At 44.1% G+C, this 20,648-nt stretch overlaps 2 protein-coding genes and 1 long non-coding RNA gene across 6 annotated transcripts in view; 1 reads left to right on the top strand and 2 right to left on the bottom strand.

The window, feature by feature from the left end:
- ankrd13d (ankyrin repeat domain 13 family, member D) overlaps nt 1–7,797 on the bottom strand; it is a 9,176-nt gene extending 1,379 nt beyond the window's left edge. For 2 of the 3 annotated variants that reach the window (XM_037076374.1, XM_037076372.1), the window contains exons 1-16: nt 7,166–7,797; nt 6,843–6,962; nt 6,571–6,706; nt 6,358–6,482; nt 6,000–6,045; nt 4,867–5,010; nt 4,522–4,711; nt 4,325–4,391; nt 4,016–4,097; nt 3,683–3,744; nt 3,458–3,588; nt 3,187–3,344; nt 2,387–2,500; nt 2,012–2,184; nt 1,653–1,732; nt 1,042–1,275 (exon numbers count right to left, since the gene is read on the bottom strand). In XM_037076374.1, coding sequence (XP_036932269.1) covers nt 1,042–1,275; nt 1,653–1,732; nt 2,012–2,184; nt 2,387–2,500; nt 3,187–3,344; nt 3,458–3,588; nt 3,683–3,744; nt 4,016–4,097; nt 4,325–4,391; nt 4,522–4,711; nt 4,867–5,010; nt 6,000–6,045; nt 6,358–6,482; nt 6,571–6,706; nt 6,843–6,926 — 1,826 coding nt within the window. In that variant the 5' untranslated portion in view covers nt 6,927–6,962; nt 7,166–7,797. The remainder of the gene's footprint in view (nt 1–1,041; nt 1,276–1,652; nt 1,733–2,011; nt 2,185–2,386; nt 2,501–3,186; nt 3,345–3,457; nt 3,589–3,682; nt 3,745–4,015; nt 4,098–4,324; nt 4,392–4,521; nt 4,712–4,866; nt 5,011–5,999; nt 6,046–6,357; nt 6,483–6,570; nt 6,707–6,842; nt 6,963–7,165) is intronic. The other variant, XM_037076373.1, reaches the window with a different exon arrangement.
- Nucleotides 7,479–8,089, top strand: LOC119007056. Its single transcript, XR_005070989.1, has 2 exons — nt 7,479–7,619; nt 7,837–8,089. It is a non-coding gene; the product is annotated as an uncharacterized LOC119007056 (long non-coding RNA).
- Nucleotides 7,959–20,648, bottom strand: kdm2ab (lysine (K)-specific demethylase 2Ab). 2 transcript variants are annotated; one of them, XM_037076370.1, is made up of 23 exons: nt 20,258–20,648; nt 19,770–19,810; nt 18,147–18,285; nt 17,951–18,029; nt 17,755–17,801; nt 17,276–17,454; nt 17,005–17,111; nt 16,761–16,854; nt 16,448–16,601; nt 16,222–16,337; nt 14,913–15,039; nt 14,529–14,803; nt 14,342–14,419; nt 13,865–14,125; nt 13,553–13,681; nt 13,370–13,453; nt 13,022–13,246; nt 12,616–12,645; nt 11,446–12,497; nt 10,408–10,571; nt 9,995–10,141; nt 9,691–9,906; nt 7,959–9,581 (listed from the first exon to the last, which is right to left on the bottom strand). In XM_037076370.1, the coding sequence occupies exons 2-23, from the start codon at nt 19,806–19,808 to the stop codon at nt 9,400–9,402; spliced, it is 3,924 nt and encodes a 1,307-aa protein (XP_036932265.1). In that variant the 5' UTR covers nt 19,809–19,810; nt 20,258–20,648; the 3' UTR covers nt 7,959–9,399. The 2 variants fall into 2 exon arrangements, with proteins under 2 accessions (XP_036932265.1, XP_036932266.1); XM_037076371.1 differs by lacking the exon at nt 20,258–20,648 and adding an exon at nt 20,073–20,159 and having other exon boundaries at nt 9,400–9,581.

Raw genomic sequence — 20,648 nt, 5'->3', positions numbered from 1 at the left:
ATTTTGATTTTCTGATGATTAAATGATTAAAATGACGAGAGATTTTTTATTTATACATTTTATCAAACAACCATAAGCAGACCCTTAATTTGATAAACTGATCAAGTATGATTGTGATTGGTGGATCGCTGCACATGCAGAGTCTACATGTCATTTACAAAGAAACAAAAAATCTCCACGTAACCAAGAACCCTAACTCTCGTAGATTAGTTTTGTAAAATGAAAACTGTGCAAGTTTTCCTTTTGTATCCAGCAGCAGAGAGTCGTAGCAGGAGGTGTTGAGTGAATTTACTTGACATTACACGTCCTGCAATGTGACTATTGCACATGCACACACTGTGATTTCGATGCAGAGAGGATATACTGTGCAACCCCAAAAGTTGATGGAACTGTTAAGTTCCCAAAAACTTCATAAATAAATCTAACAAGATGGGACAGATGACGACTAAGAGGTTCCCATCTTAAAGTTTGGTGTTCGGAGATTTTGACACCGACTGTGTGGCAGACGTCGTCCGTCACCCGCTGTGCAGAAACAGAGTATGAAATGGAAGAGCAGACTGCAGCACTCCCTGTGTGTTCACACTCAGTTTGAGATATAAAATAAAATATATCTTTAAAGAAGGGGAATAGAGGGAGAATGTAGAGAACAGCTGGGAACAAGCAGGCAGCCTACGTTTTCTAAAGCCTACACAATGCGATCTGCTCAAAACTGCTTCTGAATACATTCCATGACAAAAAAAAAAAAAGGTTTACTCTAATCTTCCATCTCTCACGCCAAGGAAGCACGGTGGTGCGGGAGTGTGAGTTTCCTCCCACAGCACAAAAACATGCAGGGTCAGTTGAAACGGCAAACAGAAATCTGGCATTTCAAACTGTTCACAACAATATTGACATATTTTTTTTATATGATTTGTTTTATTTATATGGTGTTAAAAACATCTCTGGGTCACTCAAAGAAGCTTCACTTGATGAGCAGCAACAACAAACTCGAGCTGATGCAAAAAATGTGATAACCTCGTCTTTGTACCTCCGACGCCTCACCTGTCTATCTCCTCCTGCTCCCGGCACGACAGCTCCATGGCGATACGCAGCTGCTCGTCAAAACTGGAGGCCACACCAAAGTGTCCCGACAACCTCGGGTCGGTCACCGCGCTGTAAGAGAGCGGGGAGTTGGCGGAGGGGTCCAACGGAGAGACGGAGGAGGGCTGGCTGGGGTCGGCCGTGTCCTCTCCCTCTCTGGTGGCCAGCGAGATGGACAGGGACTCCTGGATCGCCCTGAAAAAAAAGAAAGAAAGAAGAATATTAAGACTTAAACCGCTTCATTACAGGATGACTGGGAGCTGCTGGTCCCAGGAGAAGGCGGAGCGAAAAAGCTAATCACTGAACTCCATTTAGAGATGTTTAATTAAATTACTTCTCGAGCCACAGGTTTGCCTGAATTACGAAGAATTAGGAATAAGCACGAGTTAAGATTCCAGAGGGTTTTACAGTCACAGCTGCAAATACTAAACTCTAAGACTCTGGGTGACGGACTCAAACTCTATTAATTCTAGGATTTTATTGTTCATTCTTTTATTCGTCAAAAATGTAGAAACACGAGAGACAAGACATAGAAATGAATCAGAGCGATTAAAGCCTAAAGGTCAGCTCACCTCTCTAGCTGAGAGTCTTCCTCGTACAGCGGACTCTGGGGCACCGGACGGCTGTTGGTCAAGGCCTCCCAGATGGTCACCTAAAAACCACACATAGAGTGTTAAAGCTTGTTTTAGATGGAGGAGAATGGGGATACTACAAGAAAAAAAGTTCACATTAGCTGTGAAAATGTTTAAAGGTTTAGGGATAAAAAGAGAGAAAGAACAACCAAAAATTAGCTTTAACATCAGGGACAAACAGACCAAGCTTGGTAAAATATGTAATGGAGCTTCCAATAAATGAAAGAGGTGTGAAACTGTAAAAGATGACAAGAAAGATTTTTTTTTTAAAAAAGGGGAAGAATCAGCTTAACTCTGACCTGGTCGCTCTCTGTGCCGGCATCCAGCAGGCTCTGCTGGATAGCAAACTGCAGCAGGTTGTCATCCTCATCCCTCATCGGCTCGCTGCGGCCCGGACCGAGGGTGGTGTAGTCTGCCGGCGGCTCGAACACCGAAGGATCCACCTCACAGTGGAAGGGATGGGCAGACTGACCTGGAAGAAGACGAGTTACAACATTACTGTGTCCTGTTTTAGGAACAACTTCACCTGCATCCACACCCTTTATTGTCAAACCAAAAGAACTGAATGAAAAACATCACAAATATATCTGTGTGTGTGTGTGTGTGTGTGTGTGTGTGTGTGTGTGTGTGTGTGTGTGTGTGTGTGTGTGTGTGTGTGTGTGCGCAGTAGTCACCAGCTTCCTCGGAGCTCTCTGGTTTGGTAACCGTCACAGAGCTGACCGGCTCATCGCAGCCACACAGGTTACTGAACGTCACTCTGGCGTTCAACACGTGAAACAGGGGAATCTCTGGAAGATAGACAGAGTTTCTGATTAGAAAATGATTTAAACGCCGGATTATTTCTGTAACAAGGGTGGGCAGTAAAAATGAAAATATACTGTAAGAAGAGGAACGTCAGGATTCTCAGAAACCTTTGATTCAATTTAGCTTTTCAGTCATTGTTAGACTACAAAGTCAGCTAAAATCTGCTTAGCTTTAAACTCATTGATATATGTTCCTTCTAGCTTTCTTTTATTAGATTACTTGGCCTGCATGTCTTATGTTCTTTTCAGTCGAACTCTGTAAGTTGTGTTTGATCGTTTGTACCATTGTTGTTATTGTGCTGATTTTCTGCTTCGACCTGCCAAGGGACTACAGATGTGAAATTAGCTTGAAGCTACAATCTGGTACGGTGCATCAAATGGAGCTGCACACTGTCTGCTTTTAATTAATAAACCTCAATAACACATCATATTTAACAAGTCAATCGTCACTATATGGCAGAGGGAACAACAGCTTGAGTTTCTTCATGTGTCACCAGTGCATGTGTTTGTGTCTGTGGAATCATGATTACAGAGAAGTGTGGCTGAACACACAAAAAGCATGAAAAGGACTGGAGCTGGTAAAGAGTCGACGTGTGGGCTTGAACCTCGGTGTAATCAACTCAAGACGTCCAACAGGAAAGGATGCACACTCTGCCACCTCTCATACCCACCTATCTTGACAGGGAAGCCTGGCGGCAGGCGCAGGGTGATGAAGTCACGCAGCTTGGCAAAGTGGGCGTTGGAGATGGCCATGAGGTCGATGATGGGCGTCACCTGCTCGGCCAGAGACAGAGGGTGACTCTCACTCAGCCACAGAGTTGCTTTAAACCTGGTGAGACAGACAGAGACGTGGAGACAGGATGTATAAACTGGTGCTCTGAGGAAACGGCTCCATTTAAGTGATGAATATTAACGCTGTTTGTTTCCACAGCCGCATCATACTTCTGGACTTTGCTCGTCAGCTCGACGGGACGTCCGATGTCTCGGCCGTTCAGGTTGAACTCCGGGTTGAAGTACTCGTCAGCTGTGATGGCCGTGGGGTTGTGAGGACTCGCACACTGGGACACGTTACTCTGTCGGGAAATACAGAGGGAGCTGTAAGTGCCGGTGTTCATCAAAGAAAGCTGCAGGTGGTGTGGGTGGATGTGATTCTGTGGAGACTCTCACCCCGTTGTGAGCTGTGTGTTGTTCAGCAATCCCCAGGAAGGACTGCAGAGGAGTCTTTGAGCCTGTGTAGGAATAATGATGGGACATCATCATCATCAACGTCTATTTTTTGCGCTGTTAGGATGGCAGGGGATACATCTGGAGCATCAGTAATATGATAATACACCGAGGAGAAGATAACTGTATATCTGTACAACTTTATATCTCACAACATAATCTTACATGTAAGGAGGCTCAGTCTGATTTTCTGGACAAATTACATTTCCTCCCCACCTCTGTAGATCTAAGTGCACGAAAAGGCCTTAATGTTTGTATCTTTGTATGTTTGTTCACCTTTGCTCCTCGACTTGTCCTGGTCTGATAGATGCTCTGTCCTTGACCGAGTCACCAGCTCCACATTGGTGGCACTGTAAACCTGAACGCGATGACGCACAAAAAGAAAAACATAAATTCTCTGATCTCAAAAGGACAACCCTAAAAATGCTAAACGTTTGTGTACAAAAATATCTTTAAAAATCATGTACGTTCTTTGCAACCAGATGCGTTCTCTTTAAGCAAAACATCAAACAATTTTACCAGAAATGCATTTAAAACTTCTGATCTAAAACCATCTGAACAAGTTTGGCTCAGCGGGTCACTCACCTTGGCTTCATACCCGCTAACTACTTCACTCTTCTCAGAACGCCAGCCCCAGATTCCTGACTTGTTTCTGAATGAGCAAAGAGTAAAAGAGTAAGACAGCTGTATGAAGGATGAAGAGGCAGATATCTACACATGGCATAGCAGGCACAAACAAAAAAACAAATCCACTCAAAGATCGTGATGATTTTGCTCGTTACCTTTCGAAGGCAATGTTGCGTGTGTTGAGGTGCGTTGAGACGATGGGCGACGTGAGTCTCTGGGCTGTGTTCTCCTGCGACGGCTGCATGGCCGCCAGGAGGGAAGGCGCGTCACGGGGGGACAACACGAGCGGCTCTGTGTACACCACCTGCTTCTCATGGTCCACCTCCATCACTACGGCCCCGTCATCTATGTGGAGGAGCACACAGGTGAGAATGAAAGCCAGACATAGGTTAAGCCAGAGGAAGCAAAGAAACTGCTGATATTAGAGAAAGTCTGAGGTTTATTCAGACTTTCCGGTCTGGGCCAAGTCGTACGTGATACATTTCTATGAGCACACACACCTCCGCCCTTGAAGATGTAGCTGCGTCGTCCTTTCAGCCAGGTCATGTGTTCGAAGCCCAGGAGGGTGGTGTCCACGCGGAGGCACGAGCCGCTCTTCCACACTCGGTAAACATCACTGGGACACACCTTCGACACCAAGGGCACTGAGAGGAAGAGTGAAGAAGAGTTTAAGAAGCAGGAAACAAAGAGGCAGAGAGACAGAGGCCGAAGGGCAGCGAAGATTCAAGATCATATCTTGTTACATAGCACTGCAAATACATGCTATTGGCTTTTATTTTTAAGATTTATTGTTGGCCTTCTTGGCTTTATTTTGATTGGACAGGCAAGGAATGGCAGGAAACGGGGAGAAGCATTTTCTGACATTTTTCAGCCAAACAACTAATATATGGAGGAAATAATCAGCTATTAGTTTCAGCTGGCTCTGGGCAACATATGGACATATATTGATCTGACCTAAGTGGCTGCAAGTGATGTCACCATCTGAACTTACCAGATGGTTCTACTTGTTCTGATACTTGTCTTTACCCACTTAGTCATTATATCCACATTTCTGATGATTATTGATCAGAAATATCATTGTGTTAATATTCTGTCAAAGTACCAAAGGTCAGACCTACAGTAATGTTTAATATATTGTGACTTTGTTGCACAGTCCTAGTTTCAGCCTCACATTACAGTCTTGTAACAGTGACTTACTATCGCTCTTGCACTAATACTTTAGTTAATGTAAAGAGCACACAATAAGAAGCATTGTGGTTTTGGATTACATATGTTAGGGCGTTTAATGTGCTTTAAAGACTGGTTGGTGATTATACAAACATTTTAAGCTGTAAAACATCATCAACTGTTATTTCGTGAGCAGGTCAAATGAATCCAAACACAGGAAATCAAGTTACGTGACTGAGTATCGATGTGAAGTTTATCACAGATAACACTTTATTAGTAGTTGGCGGTGGGTAATATATTTTTAAATGAACCTGTCTTGTGTTTAGGCCACTGATTCAATTGAACAGGAGCAAACATTCATATCTGTCAGCGTCTGCTGAGCGACAGCTGCCCCCAGGGGAACTGTCCGACCAGCGTGGTGCTGAAACTGACCTCTGGGACAACACACTCAAGGAAACACACTCACCCCAACTGGTGAACTCCCACTTCATCTCCACGTAGAAGTCCCGCGCCTGGAAGGGGACCAGGGAAACTTTGATTACTCAAACAAAAGCAAAAAGTCTTCCAGTGAGAATGCACCATGCTTTATGTTTGTGCATTTGCGTGAACATGTTGGGAAAACACAGTTGACCATAACAAACAAGGCATGTTGACACAGCAGCCTTAAACTTTACCCCCGGCTCAGAAAATCTTGCAAGAAGTGTTTGCCAAAGCTTTGAGGCGTGGCAGAGGATTGGGGCGTGTTGCTCTGGCTGACAGATGAAATTTAAGACCTGGAGGCTTAAAGTTTCCCAGTCAGCTGGCTGGCTGAGCGGCAGTTTTACCTGTCTTAGTTTGCTGAGCAGCTCTGGGATGCCTGCCAGTCTCTCTGTGGCACGTTTGAAGTCTCTGTACTGGAGCACCAGCTGAACCAGCTCAGGGTCCCCGGTGCTCACCGCCTCCTGCAAGACTGAGACACACATGCACAGTTAATGACAGCGGCTGCTCCTTGTTCCTCGTGTGAAGCTGTGAGCCACCTCAGCAGTGCAACAACTCACTGGTCCAGCCCTGTGTGGTGCAGTGTGTGGGGTCCGAGGAGTGCCTGAGCAGCACCCGGGTGGACTCCAGGTGGCCCAGACACACGGCCAGCTCCAGCGGGGTGCGCCCCCTCGGATCCAGGCGCTCCACATCCTGCTGCAGGAGCAAACACAAGAGCAGCAATCAGCGCAATGCAGTGCGACCTGACAAACGCATCTGTGAAATACACACAAAGAGACACCCATCATCCTCCATCCAACCATCCAGCTGCGGAATAAACCTCCTCGCTCACCTCGTTCTTCTGCAGCTCTCGATCCAGCTCCAGATACTGATTGTTCCACACCAGGAGATGCAGAGGAAACGCTTCCTCAGCCATGGTTGTCGCCCGCTTGACAGTTACACAGGAGTAAAGCTATGTTTGTAAAAAAAAAAAAAAAAGAAAAAAAAAAAGAAAAAAAAAAGACTTCTGCTGCCAACAGATTGCGGTGACACCACGGCGGTTACTTCAGTGGTGATCGGCACAGCTGGTTAGCTAGCTAGCAGAAAACTGGTAAACGCCAAAAGCAAGCAAGCAAGAAAGATAGAAATGTTTCGCTGGAAAAAAAACAAACAAACCTGTATCTAAATAAATATCTCCAGGTGGTTGACGTTAGGCAGCAGACAAACCGGAATATCGTGCGTACCTATTTAAATTAGTGGGCTGAGTTAGCCCGGCTAACTCAGCCCACTAATTTGATGTAGCTAGTTAACGTTAACTAACGGCTAGCCGAGCTAACGTTAGCTAACTGGCTAATAACAACATAGTTTCCTGCTCCTGTTTTCCATCAGTCACAATGCGAGGAGGCTAAATCAGCAGGGCGAGGATGTCTCGTCCAAGTCAGTTCATTTTTTTCATCATGGGTGTGTTCTGGAGAGATACAAATTAGGGGTGAAATCGCCGGCAGGACTTAGCTAGCGCCCGAGCTACCCCGCTGCTACTGCCAGCGTCCCCTGTTTATATCGCAGGGATGCTCCGGTCCGTCAGAAATAAAGCCAGAAGAATCGGCCTTTATTCCGGTTTCACATCCAGGTCAGTCGAGTTGGGTAGGATCCGATACGATGTTGAAAACAGCTGCAGCCGATAGCAACTCACTCCTGCCCGGCTAACGATCATGAAACCACAACACATCTGATAAAATGCTCCTGTGGAAACACTCAGCTCTGTGACGAGGGTGCACAACAACAGCTGCAGCAGCGTTACTTCTTTATTTATTTATTTATTTATTTAGGTGTCGCTTTATTTCCAGGTTATGGAGCGAGGCTGGGTGGAGCCAGGGAGGAGCTGACATCAGATCTGATTCCTGAGCAGTGCTGCTGGTTTGTTTGTGACATTCGCCCAACTTTTCAGTGAGAACATCACAGCTGGTCGTTGTTTTTAATTTTTTTAATTTTTCTTGAAAAATAACACAAATAACATAACGTGAAAAAGGCTTCTGAAAATAATTACAATGCTACAGGATTCCCGTTTTGATACTCGAAAAGAGGAAAAAAAAAAAAAAACACATTTACACAAAAGTATATATTTATATACTTATATTCATTTGAAGAGGATATGGCCTGGAGGAGATCAGTTCTGGGAAGGAGACCTTTTTTGATATAGAACCACTACACTTGAACAAAGAAATGAGCAACACCCCCAGCCCAAAACCAAAACAAAAATAAATCATACATCTCTACGTTTGTATTGGACAAGGTCATGAAATTCAGTGAAAAGTAGATACTCACATTTTTCATCCATGGAAAGAAAAAAGAAAAGTGTATCAAAGAAGGGTGGGGGAGCAGTTTCATCTAGAATATTAACACTTATGCTCTAAATGTTGTCTCTGTACAAAAACAAAGCAAGTTTGGAAATAATAGCACCTGAAGTCTAGCGGTTGTTTGAAGATGCACCATTTATCTGACACCTGGCTTACCCCGTCCACGCACTTAATACAACCTGACCTCCGCTGGGGGTGAGGTCTCGCTGCCATGTCGATTGCCTCTCACACTGTCTTTTTTTACCCTTTTATAACCACATCCACTCGACGTCCATGTATGCTTATAACACTGGACTACTGCTGCACAAAAGTGCTTTATGAAGCTGAACATAAGACTGGTGAACACAGGTCGCTACCGTCACCCACTTTACAAGCTGTGATGTGAAAGACGAGTCACCTTTCAAAAAAAAAAAAATACAAAATCTCAAGCAGAGATGTGCATAAAGCATAAACCATCAACTTAACGTCCGCTCTCTTGCATGTAGAAAAAATAACTGGAGCACCCAAATGTAGCCGGAATCAAATGAGTGAAAATTATCCATTTGATAAATAAGACTTTATGGGGATCTACCAAACAGAGCGAAGCCGTTTTACCCCCGTCATGAAACTCAAAAAGTCTTTGCTGATCACCTTCTCAAGGCAGGATCGGAGTCAAGACTGGCGTCTGTCCACGGAGGAGCTGAGCACTCGGTCACCCGAAGGATGTGCAGGATACAACTAATTTAATTGCCCGTTCTCCCACTTATGGCAATTAAAAACAAAAAGAAGATATTTTGCTCTTTCCACACAAAATTATTTCCTAAAATAACAACAGAAAAAAGCTCCTGAGTCTCATTTTAGGTACACTGGAAAAATGTTTTATATGAGAACCCCCTTCACCAACACCAGTTACGTGAGTCCCAGTTCAGACCCCACCCCTCCTTTTATGTGTCACAGGTGCATGTGAACTTCCCTGCCAGTCTGAGTCCTTTGTGCCACACAGTTTCACATCCGGATCAGCTCTCTTTGTCTTTGCACCCAAAAATCACCTCTGCCGTCAGAGGAGGCGGGTGCTTAGGATATCCTCTGGATCAGTTTTTCATCTGATAGGCAGTAGAGCATGTTGACCGACAGCTCGGAGATGAGAGCCTCACAGGCTTTGCGGGAAACGCCTTTGCAGCCTCGCAGGTCGAGCAGTGAGATGCAGGAGAGGCGGCGGAGATACTTTAGACACGCGTCTGTCAGTTTACTGCAGCCTGGAAGAGAAAAAGGGGGAACAGACACCTCAGTACTAGTAAAATGACACTTAATGCAATGTGTACGTGTGCGTCCCTAAAAATAAGTTATGTGTAATCAATTTCTCACCTCCCAGGTTGAGTTCTGTGAGCGTGTTACGGGTGGACGAGCCCACTGCAGTCAGCAGGTTGATGGAGTGGTCGGTGAGGCTGTTGCAGTGGGAGAGGTCCAGTTTTGTTAAGTGGGGCATGTGACGGATCACCAGGCGCAGAGTGGAGTCGCTGATGTCCAGGCCTGCTAGTCGCAAACACTGCATGGACCGCAACTGACTGCGGTTGTCACAGCCTGATACAAAACGAGAAATGATGATGATGATTGACATGACAGTGATAACAGCATATCTAGCATCAGTCTGTAGTTGCTCTGTCCTCACCTGGAGGAGTGACGAGATCCCTGATCTGAGAGTCTTTGACCCCGTCTGCATACCGCAGGTCCAGAGAACGGAGGAGAGGGCAGCCAGAGGAGCAGAGAGCTGAAATCGATGACCAGGAACAACCGGACACCATCAGATCCTTCAGCCCTGAGAATTAAAAGGGAAGATTTGCATTTAATGGATGTGATAGAGGACAAACTTTTGGCGTACATGCCACTAAATCAGATTTCACTTAAAAACACTGCGATTTACTAACTCCAAAATGTCTAATTAAGTTAATATGACCATATGAATAAGTATCTTTTTTTGTGTTTATTTTTGGTTCATAATGTCATATTTATTAACTGGCATTTAGTGGAAACTAAGTGTGTGCATAAAGATAACCTTGAACCTTTGTGTGTGTGTTTATTTACCAGGCAGGCGTCCAACAAGCCAGTTCAGCTGCTTTTTGGAGATGTTGGTCCAGGAGAGATCGAGCGTGACCGGCTGTCTCTTTATGATGCCTGTTAGGGCCTGAGGAGTGATGGTGCGTTTGACGCTCAGGTCAATACACGCCCAAAGCCGTTTGTCTAAGCACCTGCAAACAAGCACACACACTCGGGATGAGCACATCCATTCAAAAGAGTTATCTTGACCCAAAGACACTACACATGGATAAACACTGTTGAGGCTGAAATCCAAAAAAGACTACAGGAAATAAAGTCAACAATAAAAATGGACAGATGTCTTATTATCCTCTGTTGCAGGAGGCAGAAGCGTTAGTTTGTCGCAGCCGGCTATTAATTGTTCACATTCTGCATCTACAAATTAAATCAGCTGAGCACAATATGACATGTTAATTAAATGAATCCGACACATTCAATTAACAGCTGTAGCCTTGAAGTCACGACGATTGAGTTGACCAGATTAAAACATTCATGTGATAAATTAAAACTCTTAATTGGGGGATTCATTAATAGAGTGCAGTGTTGTTACAAAACGATGTCTCTTTCCACTCTTCTCTTTCACACAAACAATCTTCAGCAGCATACACACTCCAGCTCCACAGAGGAAAGTTGTCAGAGTAGAAAAACTTTTAATTTTAACTGTCATCAAATTGATTTTAAATAGCTACAGATTATCTGCTAATAATCCCCCCTCTCGTGATTTGTCATTTTAACTAAAAATAACCTGATGATGGTGTAAGAACCAAAACGTTGTTGTCATTAAACGTAATTGCAACTGAAGTGGATGGTGTGCAGGAGTGTTTTTCCTGATTTTGTTGGCCCTCGGTCTTCTCCTACACACCTGTCGATCTTAAGGTGTGCAAAAGTTGTACTCTGTCATTTTAACTGGAGATTGTGACAAACATCTGAATATTTCCATCAGGAGCAATAGAAATAATATGCAAAAAAAGGTTGGATCAAAGATTTGGCTCCTAATAAAATTAATCAATTTCATTGTCATCTTACCATTTGTACCAGTTCTTGCAGACAGCCATGCAGACGCAGAGATCTGCTCGACTTAAGTAGCGGAAGACAGACACCCACACCTCCCTCTCGCAGCCCGGACCACTCCCACCGTTCTCCCTGTCCGCCTCGCTGCCTCCTTCCTGCAGGGCGGACAGAGGGATGCGGAGATGAGGAAGCTCGGACGTAGAAGAAGAAGAGGCGCCATTGCTTAGTTTAGATGGCCTGCTTGGCTTTGCTATTTTAGGGGCCTCCGGCCTCTCTGGGTGAGAGGTACGAGTGATTGTGAGTCCACTGCGAGTGTGTGGTGATGTGTGCCTATTGGACTGCTGATCCGGACAGGGGCCACAATTTCTAATGGGGGGTCTGACAAGGGCTCTGGTCTGGTTGTGTATTGTGGAAGTGGCAGTTTGAGGGGCAACAGCCTCTAATTTGGGGACGATTGCTGTCGGGTCCCGCTTGGCCCTGGGTGGCTTTTGAAGTGTCACTTTAAGATAGGAGCCATCTTTCCCCCCAGTTTGACTGTCCTGCTCCATCTCCTCCTCGTCCTCCTCCTCTGCACCATTTTGGTTGGCCACCTCACCCCCTTCCTCTTCTCTTTCTTTGGCTGCCCGTCCTCCTCTCCTCGACTGTGGCTGGTTCTCTTTATCCAGTCCTCTCCCATTGCTTTGCCCCCTCTCCTCTTCGTCGTCGTCATCATCGCTGCTGCTGCTTGTGCTGCTGCTGCTGCTGTCCTCACTCTCCTCTTCCATCTCTCCATGGCTTCTACCACTTCTGATTCCTCTTCCTGCTCCGCCTCCCCGCAGCCTTACCCCTCTTCCCCTCCCTCTGCGAGGCTCTCCCTTTGGCTCTAGTACCAGACTGTGGGAAGACTGCTGCTGCTGCTGCTGCTGCTGGAAGGACCTGGTACCGCCTAGAGAGCCGTGGTAAGAGGAGCCACTGGCCCAGGTGGAGCCACGACCTCTGCCCTGAGATAGTCTGCTGGTTGGAGAGCGTAGCCGGGACAGCAACCTGGAGCTCAGCAGCCTGGGAGAACGGTCCAGGGACGACTGTTTCTAGAGGGAAGGGCAAAAAGGATAGCAAATTAGAACAAGATAAAATAATGCTACATGTGCGCTGTAGTATTATTCCAACGCAATATAGAATCACTGCAGAAATAAGTGATGTGCTTACTGATAAGAGTTTGCTGCGCTCCAGTTTTATCTGCAATAAACAGAATCAGGGTTTGAATGAGATAAATGTCAAATACAGAGAGATTTTTTCTACTATTTTAAGTCTGAGGAAGTGCCATTATCATGTCTGTAGCCTCTTTCAAATCAGTTTCTGTGAGATTGAGATGCTTCATCAAGGTAACACTTAGATTTTAAAAGATCTGTTTATTTTTCATAGGCTATCCAGTGAGTAAAAGAGATGATAATCAATGTCAAAAGAGAAACAAAGGGCTCTCTGTAGATTTCTTACTCTTGGGTACACTAAAATTTTAATGCATAAAAATGTTGAAGCTTATGAATAATTTCTTTGTCCCTACTTGCTTTTGATCATCAAACACACTTCAAACCATCTAAGATCTACACCTTACCCTCTTCTTGAGTCTGAGCTCCAGTGCACTTGCTCGCTTGCGGTTCTGCTGATGCTGCAGTAGCAGTTTCTGAGAAGGTGGCGGTGCTGTGGGTCGGGGTGCGGGTCTGTTTCGTTTCCCTCGTCTCACCCCTTCGCCGACACCAATGCCTTCCCGGTACGCAAGTTTGGACAGTGGCAAGGAGGTGGAGCCCTCTGATTCTTCACTTTCTTCATCGCTTGAGGACTGGTGTGGAATAGATGGGGAAGGATGGTGGGTGGGGTTGAAAAAGAAGGGTCTCTTTGTTAATATGAGGATCAACATAAATAGTCTTCTCGGGATACAGATGTGAGAAGTGTGTGTTGGTACCTCTGATGAGTCTTTGCCTTGGTAACATTTGGGACATTCCCAGCAGCTGGGTAAATCTTTGTTGATTTTCCCTTCCCCAGGTTCCTGAAGCAGAGAACATCCGATCAGAACAGACTTTTAGGCAGCAAAACAAACCATGCAATCATTGGGTAATGTATGAATATATTGTCAGAGGATGATTACCTTAATGCACTGACGATGGGCGATCTGCGAGCAGACGGAGCACTCCATGAGTGAGTAAGTGCTCGGATCTGATTCATCCGATTCCCCTTCTCCACATAATGTGCATCGCGCTGTGTTCGGCAGAGCAGGCTGCAGGAAAGAATAAATGTATAAGACTTCTAGGGTTGGAAAACAAAATTACGTTTGACTTAATTCAACACAATTTTGAATTACCAATCTAAATCTTCTTCAAGTATACAACAGTGATAAGTTCAGATGGGCAGCATTATTTTGTTCCACACACACTAATACAATGATGGTTTGATGACTCACAGCAAGACACTGTCTCATAATACAGCTCTTCTTCATGCGTCCAGGCCCGCCGAACTTCCTCATATCTTGGCAGTAGTGGCATTCGCCGCACTCCTTCCTGCAGCAGGCGGAACAGCGCTTGCACCTCACCCGTCTGCGCCTCAGAGCTGAGATGGAGGAGCGTTTGTTTCGCCTCTGGCCAAGGGGCTTGTGGAGGGTGGGACCCAAGCGTGGACGGTAAATGACAGGGGGAGGGGGAGCTGGGGGCTGGTACCATGCTGGCTGCATCAGGAACATCAGCAGGAAAGACAAAGAAAAATTTAGTGAACGTTACACTAATTATATGCGAAGAAATAAACTACATTTGTAAAGTAATAGCATAAAAACTACATTTGGGTGTAAGAGTGTTTTTTCAATGTCATATATAAAAAAGTGACGGTCAGAACTACCTGAAGTAGTTGTAAATATCTGTTCACAAATCCTTGTTTTTCTACTTACCCTTTCAGGCCACTTCACAATGGGCTCCCCAGTGTAGGACAGCTGGGGTGTATCATCAGCGTGCTCCTTCAGAACAGCCTGGACAATTGGAGCAGTAAGATACAAATATTCAGTATATATATACTTTGAATTAAGTGTAGCCAATGTGAGTTAATTCCCTATGCAGTGAATTTCAGTTAACACGCACCCTCATGTCCTCGAGCAGGGCTGTGGGGTTCCCGATGCCTTCAGGGACACACTTTTTGTGGGCCGGCAGCTCCTCCAGCTTCCCTAAGAGGTTCCACAGTCCCTCTAGCTCAAAGGTAGTCAGCACATGTTGAGGTGCTATAACATGAGCTGCCTCTTCTTCTTTGATTTCTACATCCTTAAACTCGATCTTCTCTTTCTCAGTGTCGCTGTCAACTCCATTGGAGGTGCCATTCCCGGTCTGTTCAGTGGTTTCAAGATCAGCCGGGGTCAGTCCTGAAAAGAGAGGAGCAGTTGGTTGAAGGTCCTGCCAGAGATGGATTGTATCTGTGTGGAAAACAGGATTTGAGGACAGCCATGATTTCTTGTGTTCCTCTGTCCTTACCTATGCCTAGAGAGTATTTTTGGAACTCAGCAGTGAGGTGGGAGATGTTGGTGAGACAGTAGAGGTATCTTTCCAGGACATACCAGCACATCTCATAGTAGAACGGGTAACGGAACTTTGGTGGCACCTAGAGGAGGAGGACAGAAAGAGATTAGGGAAAATGTACATCTTAAAGACCATATTCAGTCAAACACTACAGTGAGACAATAATTAAATGCTTTTGTAACGAAATGCATATTATCTGCTCTTATGCAATTCCTATTATAAGAGGCATTTGACATAATTTCAGCTTTGAAAGTTGTAGAGGAAATGTATTCTGGCCACAGCTTGTACAGCTGTGTTTCATCCTAAAGAGTCTGAAAGATAATTTAAGAGGTGGATACAGTGTTTTATTCTACATTTGCTCAGGAATGATGGCCCACCACAGTAGGAAAACTGTCACAACAGCTAGATAAAATGTGAGATTGAGCACTGTAACCTACAGAACAAAACAAAACAAAAACCCACACGCATATAAGCAAAAGGCCTGCTCCATATAAGTAGCCTGTTAATCATGATCAAGTAACTAAATGTGAGTAATTTTAGTCCTGCAACCACTTATAGCACTAGGTCCAAAAAAGACCAACAGAGATGGATGTGGAAAAAATACCAAAGTTGGCCCCTGAGGAAACACTGAACAGTGTTTAGAAAGCGTGCTGTTGCTGAGCACAATCAAAGTTATGTTCTAGCAAAACTCAGAAAAAATATTTTCTTCTTTTCAAAAAGGGGATTTCATGATTTTGTCTGACTTCATAAAATCTCACTCAGGTGTCCAGTTGCTACATCAATCAAGTAGAAGGCTTAAATAATATGATATGGTACTATCCGACCCAATGCTTTAAATCAGAATCAACAACAGCGCATGCACCTCCTTTAGGGGAGTGGGCTTTTATCATGATCAGTGTCATTCTAAGATTCAGTGAAATAAATTGCTGCTCGCTTTTTAGTGCTGTTAAAGATCCCTGCTCGTATGTTACCTTACAGAAAAAGGTATACAGTTTTTAAATTTAAGACATAGAGCACTAGCATCTGTGTTATCCAGCAAACACAGGTTTGGAAATCGATTATAAATCATTTTAATTAAAAGGTGACATTGTTGAGACATGATTCTCTCACCACAGTTTTCCTATGATGAGTAATTCCACAGAATAAGACTCTGAATCATGCCTTGCATAATCACAGAATCTAAAGCAATCATCAATGTGTGTCAAGAGGACAGTTATATATAAAGAGCAGTAAGAAGTCTACAGTGATGTGAGGTGCTGCTCACCCGTGTGCGATCCTCAATGCTGTAGATGTTGAGCTGCATGGGGATGTTAAAGCTGTGGAGGAAATTCCCACCAAACACCAACGTGTCCTCTGGGGTGTAAACGGCATGAATCCACCCTGAAGCACACAAGACACAGGAAGGTGGAGGCATGTCTTGGTTCAGACAGTGTATGTTTCTGTGTATACGTAATGCCTGTACGAGTCACAGCCGTATTATAGTAGCAAACCTGATGGGATTATGAAGGTGTTGCCCTGCTTGAGCTCTATCCTCTGGCAGTCGTGACACTTGTCACCCAAGAATATGTCTCCCTGCTTTCCTGATAAAACCCAGTTCTCGTACATCTCCAGGTTCTGTGGTGTGGGTGGAATCAGCCAAAACACCTGGAAGTAAGATGAAGCGTCAGCCCACGATCACATTTACCCGTTATTCTGGCAGCATAGGGGGGAAAAAACTGGTTGTCTCTCATCACAAACAAAACTTTTCTACTGGGTGACTACAGGCTTAAAATCTATCGTTGACGTGTTGTGGGACAGACTGACCTTTCCTCCTCGCAGGATGTGGTACCAGACTGAAGTGCCTCCAAAGTCAATGTGGAAATCTGTGAAGCAGCCCTGCACACTCATGAGACAGTACCTGGGATAAGTGGAGAAAGGACAGAACACACAATGAGGATTTTAGATAAAAACAAGATAAAATGTTCAACATCAACCACCAGGCACTGAGAGACTTGAACTTGCATCTAAATTATAAAACAGTAAGCATTATATGTTTCGGTTTACTTACTTCTGTACTTTGGGATAATGCATGTCTATTATGGCATTAGTGGAGTCTCTCTGTCTCTCCTTGAGATGTCGGGGCCACATGTTGTCCACCCAGTCGATAAGGTCCACCTGGAGAGTTAAAAGAAGAAAAGTAATCAAAAACATGAATCCAAACAGATAACATTTTTGCTTCATACAGAAAGTGTTATCAAAAACGGTTATCACTGTGACAAAGCAAATCAAAGCAGCAGCTGTTGTAAAACCCTGAGCTGTGAAATTGTGCGAGTTCTCACCGAAGACGGTCGTTTGACCAGATTCTCCAGCCTGGTGTGGCTGAACTCCAGGCTGATGACATTGTAGAGCTTTTCTCGTTCTGACGCCGGCGTCTCGTAGTAGCGCCGCCACTGAGCCATTGACATCTCAATTCCCTTCTGGGTGTTCACATCCATCACATCTACAATACGTCGACTACCTGCAAAAGAATTCAAGGCAGGTTAAGCAAGTTAGGCCACTATAATTAACATTAAGCCTATCAATAAACCATCCATTATTTGTGGTTGTTCTTGAATATTAACTTGTGTCATCAACAAACGCTCAACTAAATCAGACCTAGTTTAGTTTTAGTTTCATATCACTCCTGTAATTTCCTGTTTTTATCTGCCAGCATAAACACATACACCAATATATATGCAATAAAGCAACGCAATACAATATATTGGCATGGCTGATTTATCTATCTCTACAAGCAGAATGTATCAAAATAGGAACTTACCAACAAACAACTTGACATCACTCACGCTGAAATCAGGGTCTGGCATTCTGCAACAGAAAGAAATCATTGAAATTGTTTCCCTCCAGACACACTTTCAACAAGGTTTGTTCCTTGTACTGAAAACTAAGATATAATATATCTCAACATGAACAAAAAAGACTATCCTGTGATAAAAAAATTAAAGAATCTGACTTACTGTATGCCGAGGCCATCCCCTGTCTCAAAGACAATGGGGTCCCTGAGCCCTTCTCTCTGGATGTATTCAAATGTGAAATCTATGAGGGAGACATGCAGACAGTGACACAGTCAAAAAAAAAAAAATAACAGTTAAAAAAAACTGTTACATTAACCAGTATGAACATGCAAATTATGCTTAAAAAATCTCCTCTCACCTTTACCCTCCATGTGTTTGATCAAGTCAGAGTTAAACCTGGCGCACTGCAACTTTTCATCCAGATCAAACGTCCGTTTTCCTTCAATCTCATCATCTGAGATTCCATCGTCTTGGTAGCGGCGCCGTGTACCTGTACGCTGAGGAGGAAAGAACATTTACATTAGACATAATGAACAGTATAATTCGTAGCAAGACACAGAGAGACGACAGGAGGCGAGGGCATGAATTAACTGGCAGTGAGAAATATGGGATATCTTACTGCTCTAAATATTTCAGTGCAATGACAAACATGAGTTATAGCAGCCTGTCAAACAAACTGCAATGCCGATGTCAAGATCATATACATAAAAAGTTACATAATAAACCGGGCTTTGGGGATGTGCTTGGGAAGAAAAATATAAAAGCTGTAAATTCTGAGAAATATGTGCTTAGTCACAGCCTTGACGTATCACATTAATATTTTTTCATCAAACTACACAGGTATAAAGAAAAAAAAAACAGCTACTGAGTGTATGATTCTGGATCACAACAAAAATCAACATACATCCTGATCTAACATTGCTTAAAATTTAAAAAATATTTTTACTGGAGTCTAAATGCCAAGACACGAGGTGACACCCATGTGTCAGTGTTAAAAGGACCGAAATGGCAATTTGGGAGAACCTTTACTCAAGACAATAAAATCACTATAAATCATTCCAAGCTGATCATCCATCAGCCAACTACCAAATCAGTTCATGTGGGAACCAAACAATACAGCATTACAATAGCTGGGGTTAATCTTCCACACAGTGCCCCCCCTTTTCCTCCCCTCCTGCCATTCATCCTATGCAGAACTGCTTGGCTAGACAGATGGATCAAGCACAACACCCCCGCTCTCAGACCTCCCCACCCCCATCCCTTTTCCACGAATGTGGTATTACTTAAACTATGATGCTCCTCACTTTCATAACTGAGGGCTGCACAGTACATATTTATTTGAAACTGAAAACAATTCAATAACATGAGAGCAACCCAGGCTGGTGTTTTAGTATAAAGTAATAAAAATGACAAAGCAAGTTAATGGATTGCAATTATGCAAAGCTTTATTGGGTGCCTTTATTAAGTTATGGTGTGTTAAACAAATATGCCAAGACATGCTTTCCAACGCCAATTAACAGTGTCATTAAAAAAAACATTATAATATATATATATACATAGCTATCAATACAAATGATACCACCACTATTAATAATATGTCCATCCCAGAGAACAGTGGAGAGTCAGAAAGCAGTGTGTTAATTACTTTACAGCAGGGGGATACGACTGCAAGGAGGTGAAACAGGGTCACAGCACAAATGCTGTCACAGGTTAGACAGTGAACTTGACTCTCCCGTGAACTCAGTGTTTGGACAAGTTCATTACCCTTATCAGGATCCAGACACAACAGTAGGAGGACCACTGTCGTGACACAATGTGCCAAAGGACAGTGGACCACACGAATCAAATAAACATGATATAACACACCATGCTTCGTGGGTTTTAAAGCGGGGGGCAACTTCATACGAACACACCTTGAACAAAACACTTGCATTGTAAACATAAAACAGGTGTTCAGGAGAGCTAACAGTGAGTTACTCACCAGGCGTTTGCTGTACCGTGTATGAGGATCCTCCATCATCTCTAGAAGACAAACAAAGTTTCGGGAGCAGCGTTAAGTTACATCGATTGAATATCCAGTCGGTGTTATAGTGTTTCAGTGTGTTTATACAGCCTTCCGGACAGTAATACACCCCTCTCTCTGAGTAGAGCCGAGCTAACTAGATAGCCCTGCTAGCGCTAGCCAACAGTGTTGCTTTAGCCAGCGAGCTAAGGTTAGCAACACAAAACATTTACGTTGAACTTGCGTCAGTCTATGAAGACAATTCCCGACCAGAGCGACTACCTTTTCATCGGGACACCTCTAACCAATGTGTCTGTCAGCTGACGCTATTTCGCTGTCGTTATCGGCTAACGTGCACTCGCTCAGTTGACAATCCCTTTCATAAGTCGTCGGCTAACGTTGACGCTAGCTACCTAGCTAGCTGACATTAGCCTCTATACGGCAGTTGTAAGCTTCTTTATCATTACCTCTGCGTTATAACTCCTTTCAACCGCAGTGGTCAAAGTTGCTTCCCAAACTAGAGCGTCCGAGGCCTCTGAGTGAAGTTTCTCCCCATGTTACGCGATAACAGCTGTGTATGTCGTTCTGTTTATTATTGTGCGATAAAGTTAGGACGATTCGACGCTCCGAGCCGCCATTTTCAGCTGGTCAAAAAACACACACATACACGCAAAACCAAAAAAAAAAAAAAAAAAGAAGAAGAGCTCATGACCCACCCCCCTATTTACTCCGCTGCTCCGACAAATTACCATACAGCTACTCTCACTGGATACAGCGTGTGCTATTTAAACACGATTATAATATGTTAATACGCAGGTGTGCTCGGTTTGTCGGCTCCGGGTCGACGGTGGAAGGTTT

The sequence above is a fragment of the Acanthopagrus latus genome, chromosome 18 (genome assembly GCF_904848185.1).
Source record: "Acanthopagrus latus isolate v.2019 chromosome 18, fAcaLat1.1, whole genome shotgun sequence".
NCBI classification, from domain to species: domain Eukaryota; kingdom Metazoa; phylum Chordata; class Actinopteri; order Spariformes; family Sparidae; genus Acanthopagrus; species Acanthopagrus latus.
Note: the sequence above shows the minus strand (reverse complement) of the source record. Positions and strands in the feature narration are given on the sequence as shown.

What these genes read in the sequence shown, in the direction of transcription:
- kdm2ab (XM_037076370.1), bottom strand. Translation starts at nt 19,808, where the DNA reads ATGATGGAGGATCCTCATACACGGTACAGCAAACGCCTG. An exon ending in TTGTGAAGTGGCCTGAAAGG is followed by an intron (nt 14,126 to 14,341) that starts GTAAGTAGAAAA and finishes TTCCTGATGCAG; the next exon opens with CCAGCATGGTACCAGCCCCC. An exon ending in GGATCTCGTCACTCCTCCAG is followed by an intron (nt 9,907 to 9,994) that starts GTGAGGACAGAG and finishes GTTTTGTATCAG; the next exon opens with GCTGTGACAACCGCAGTCAG.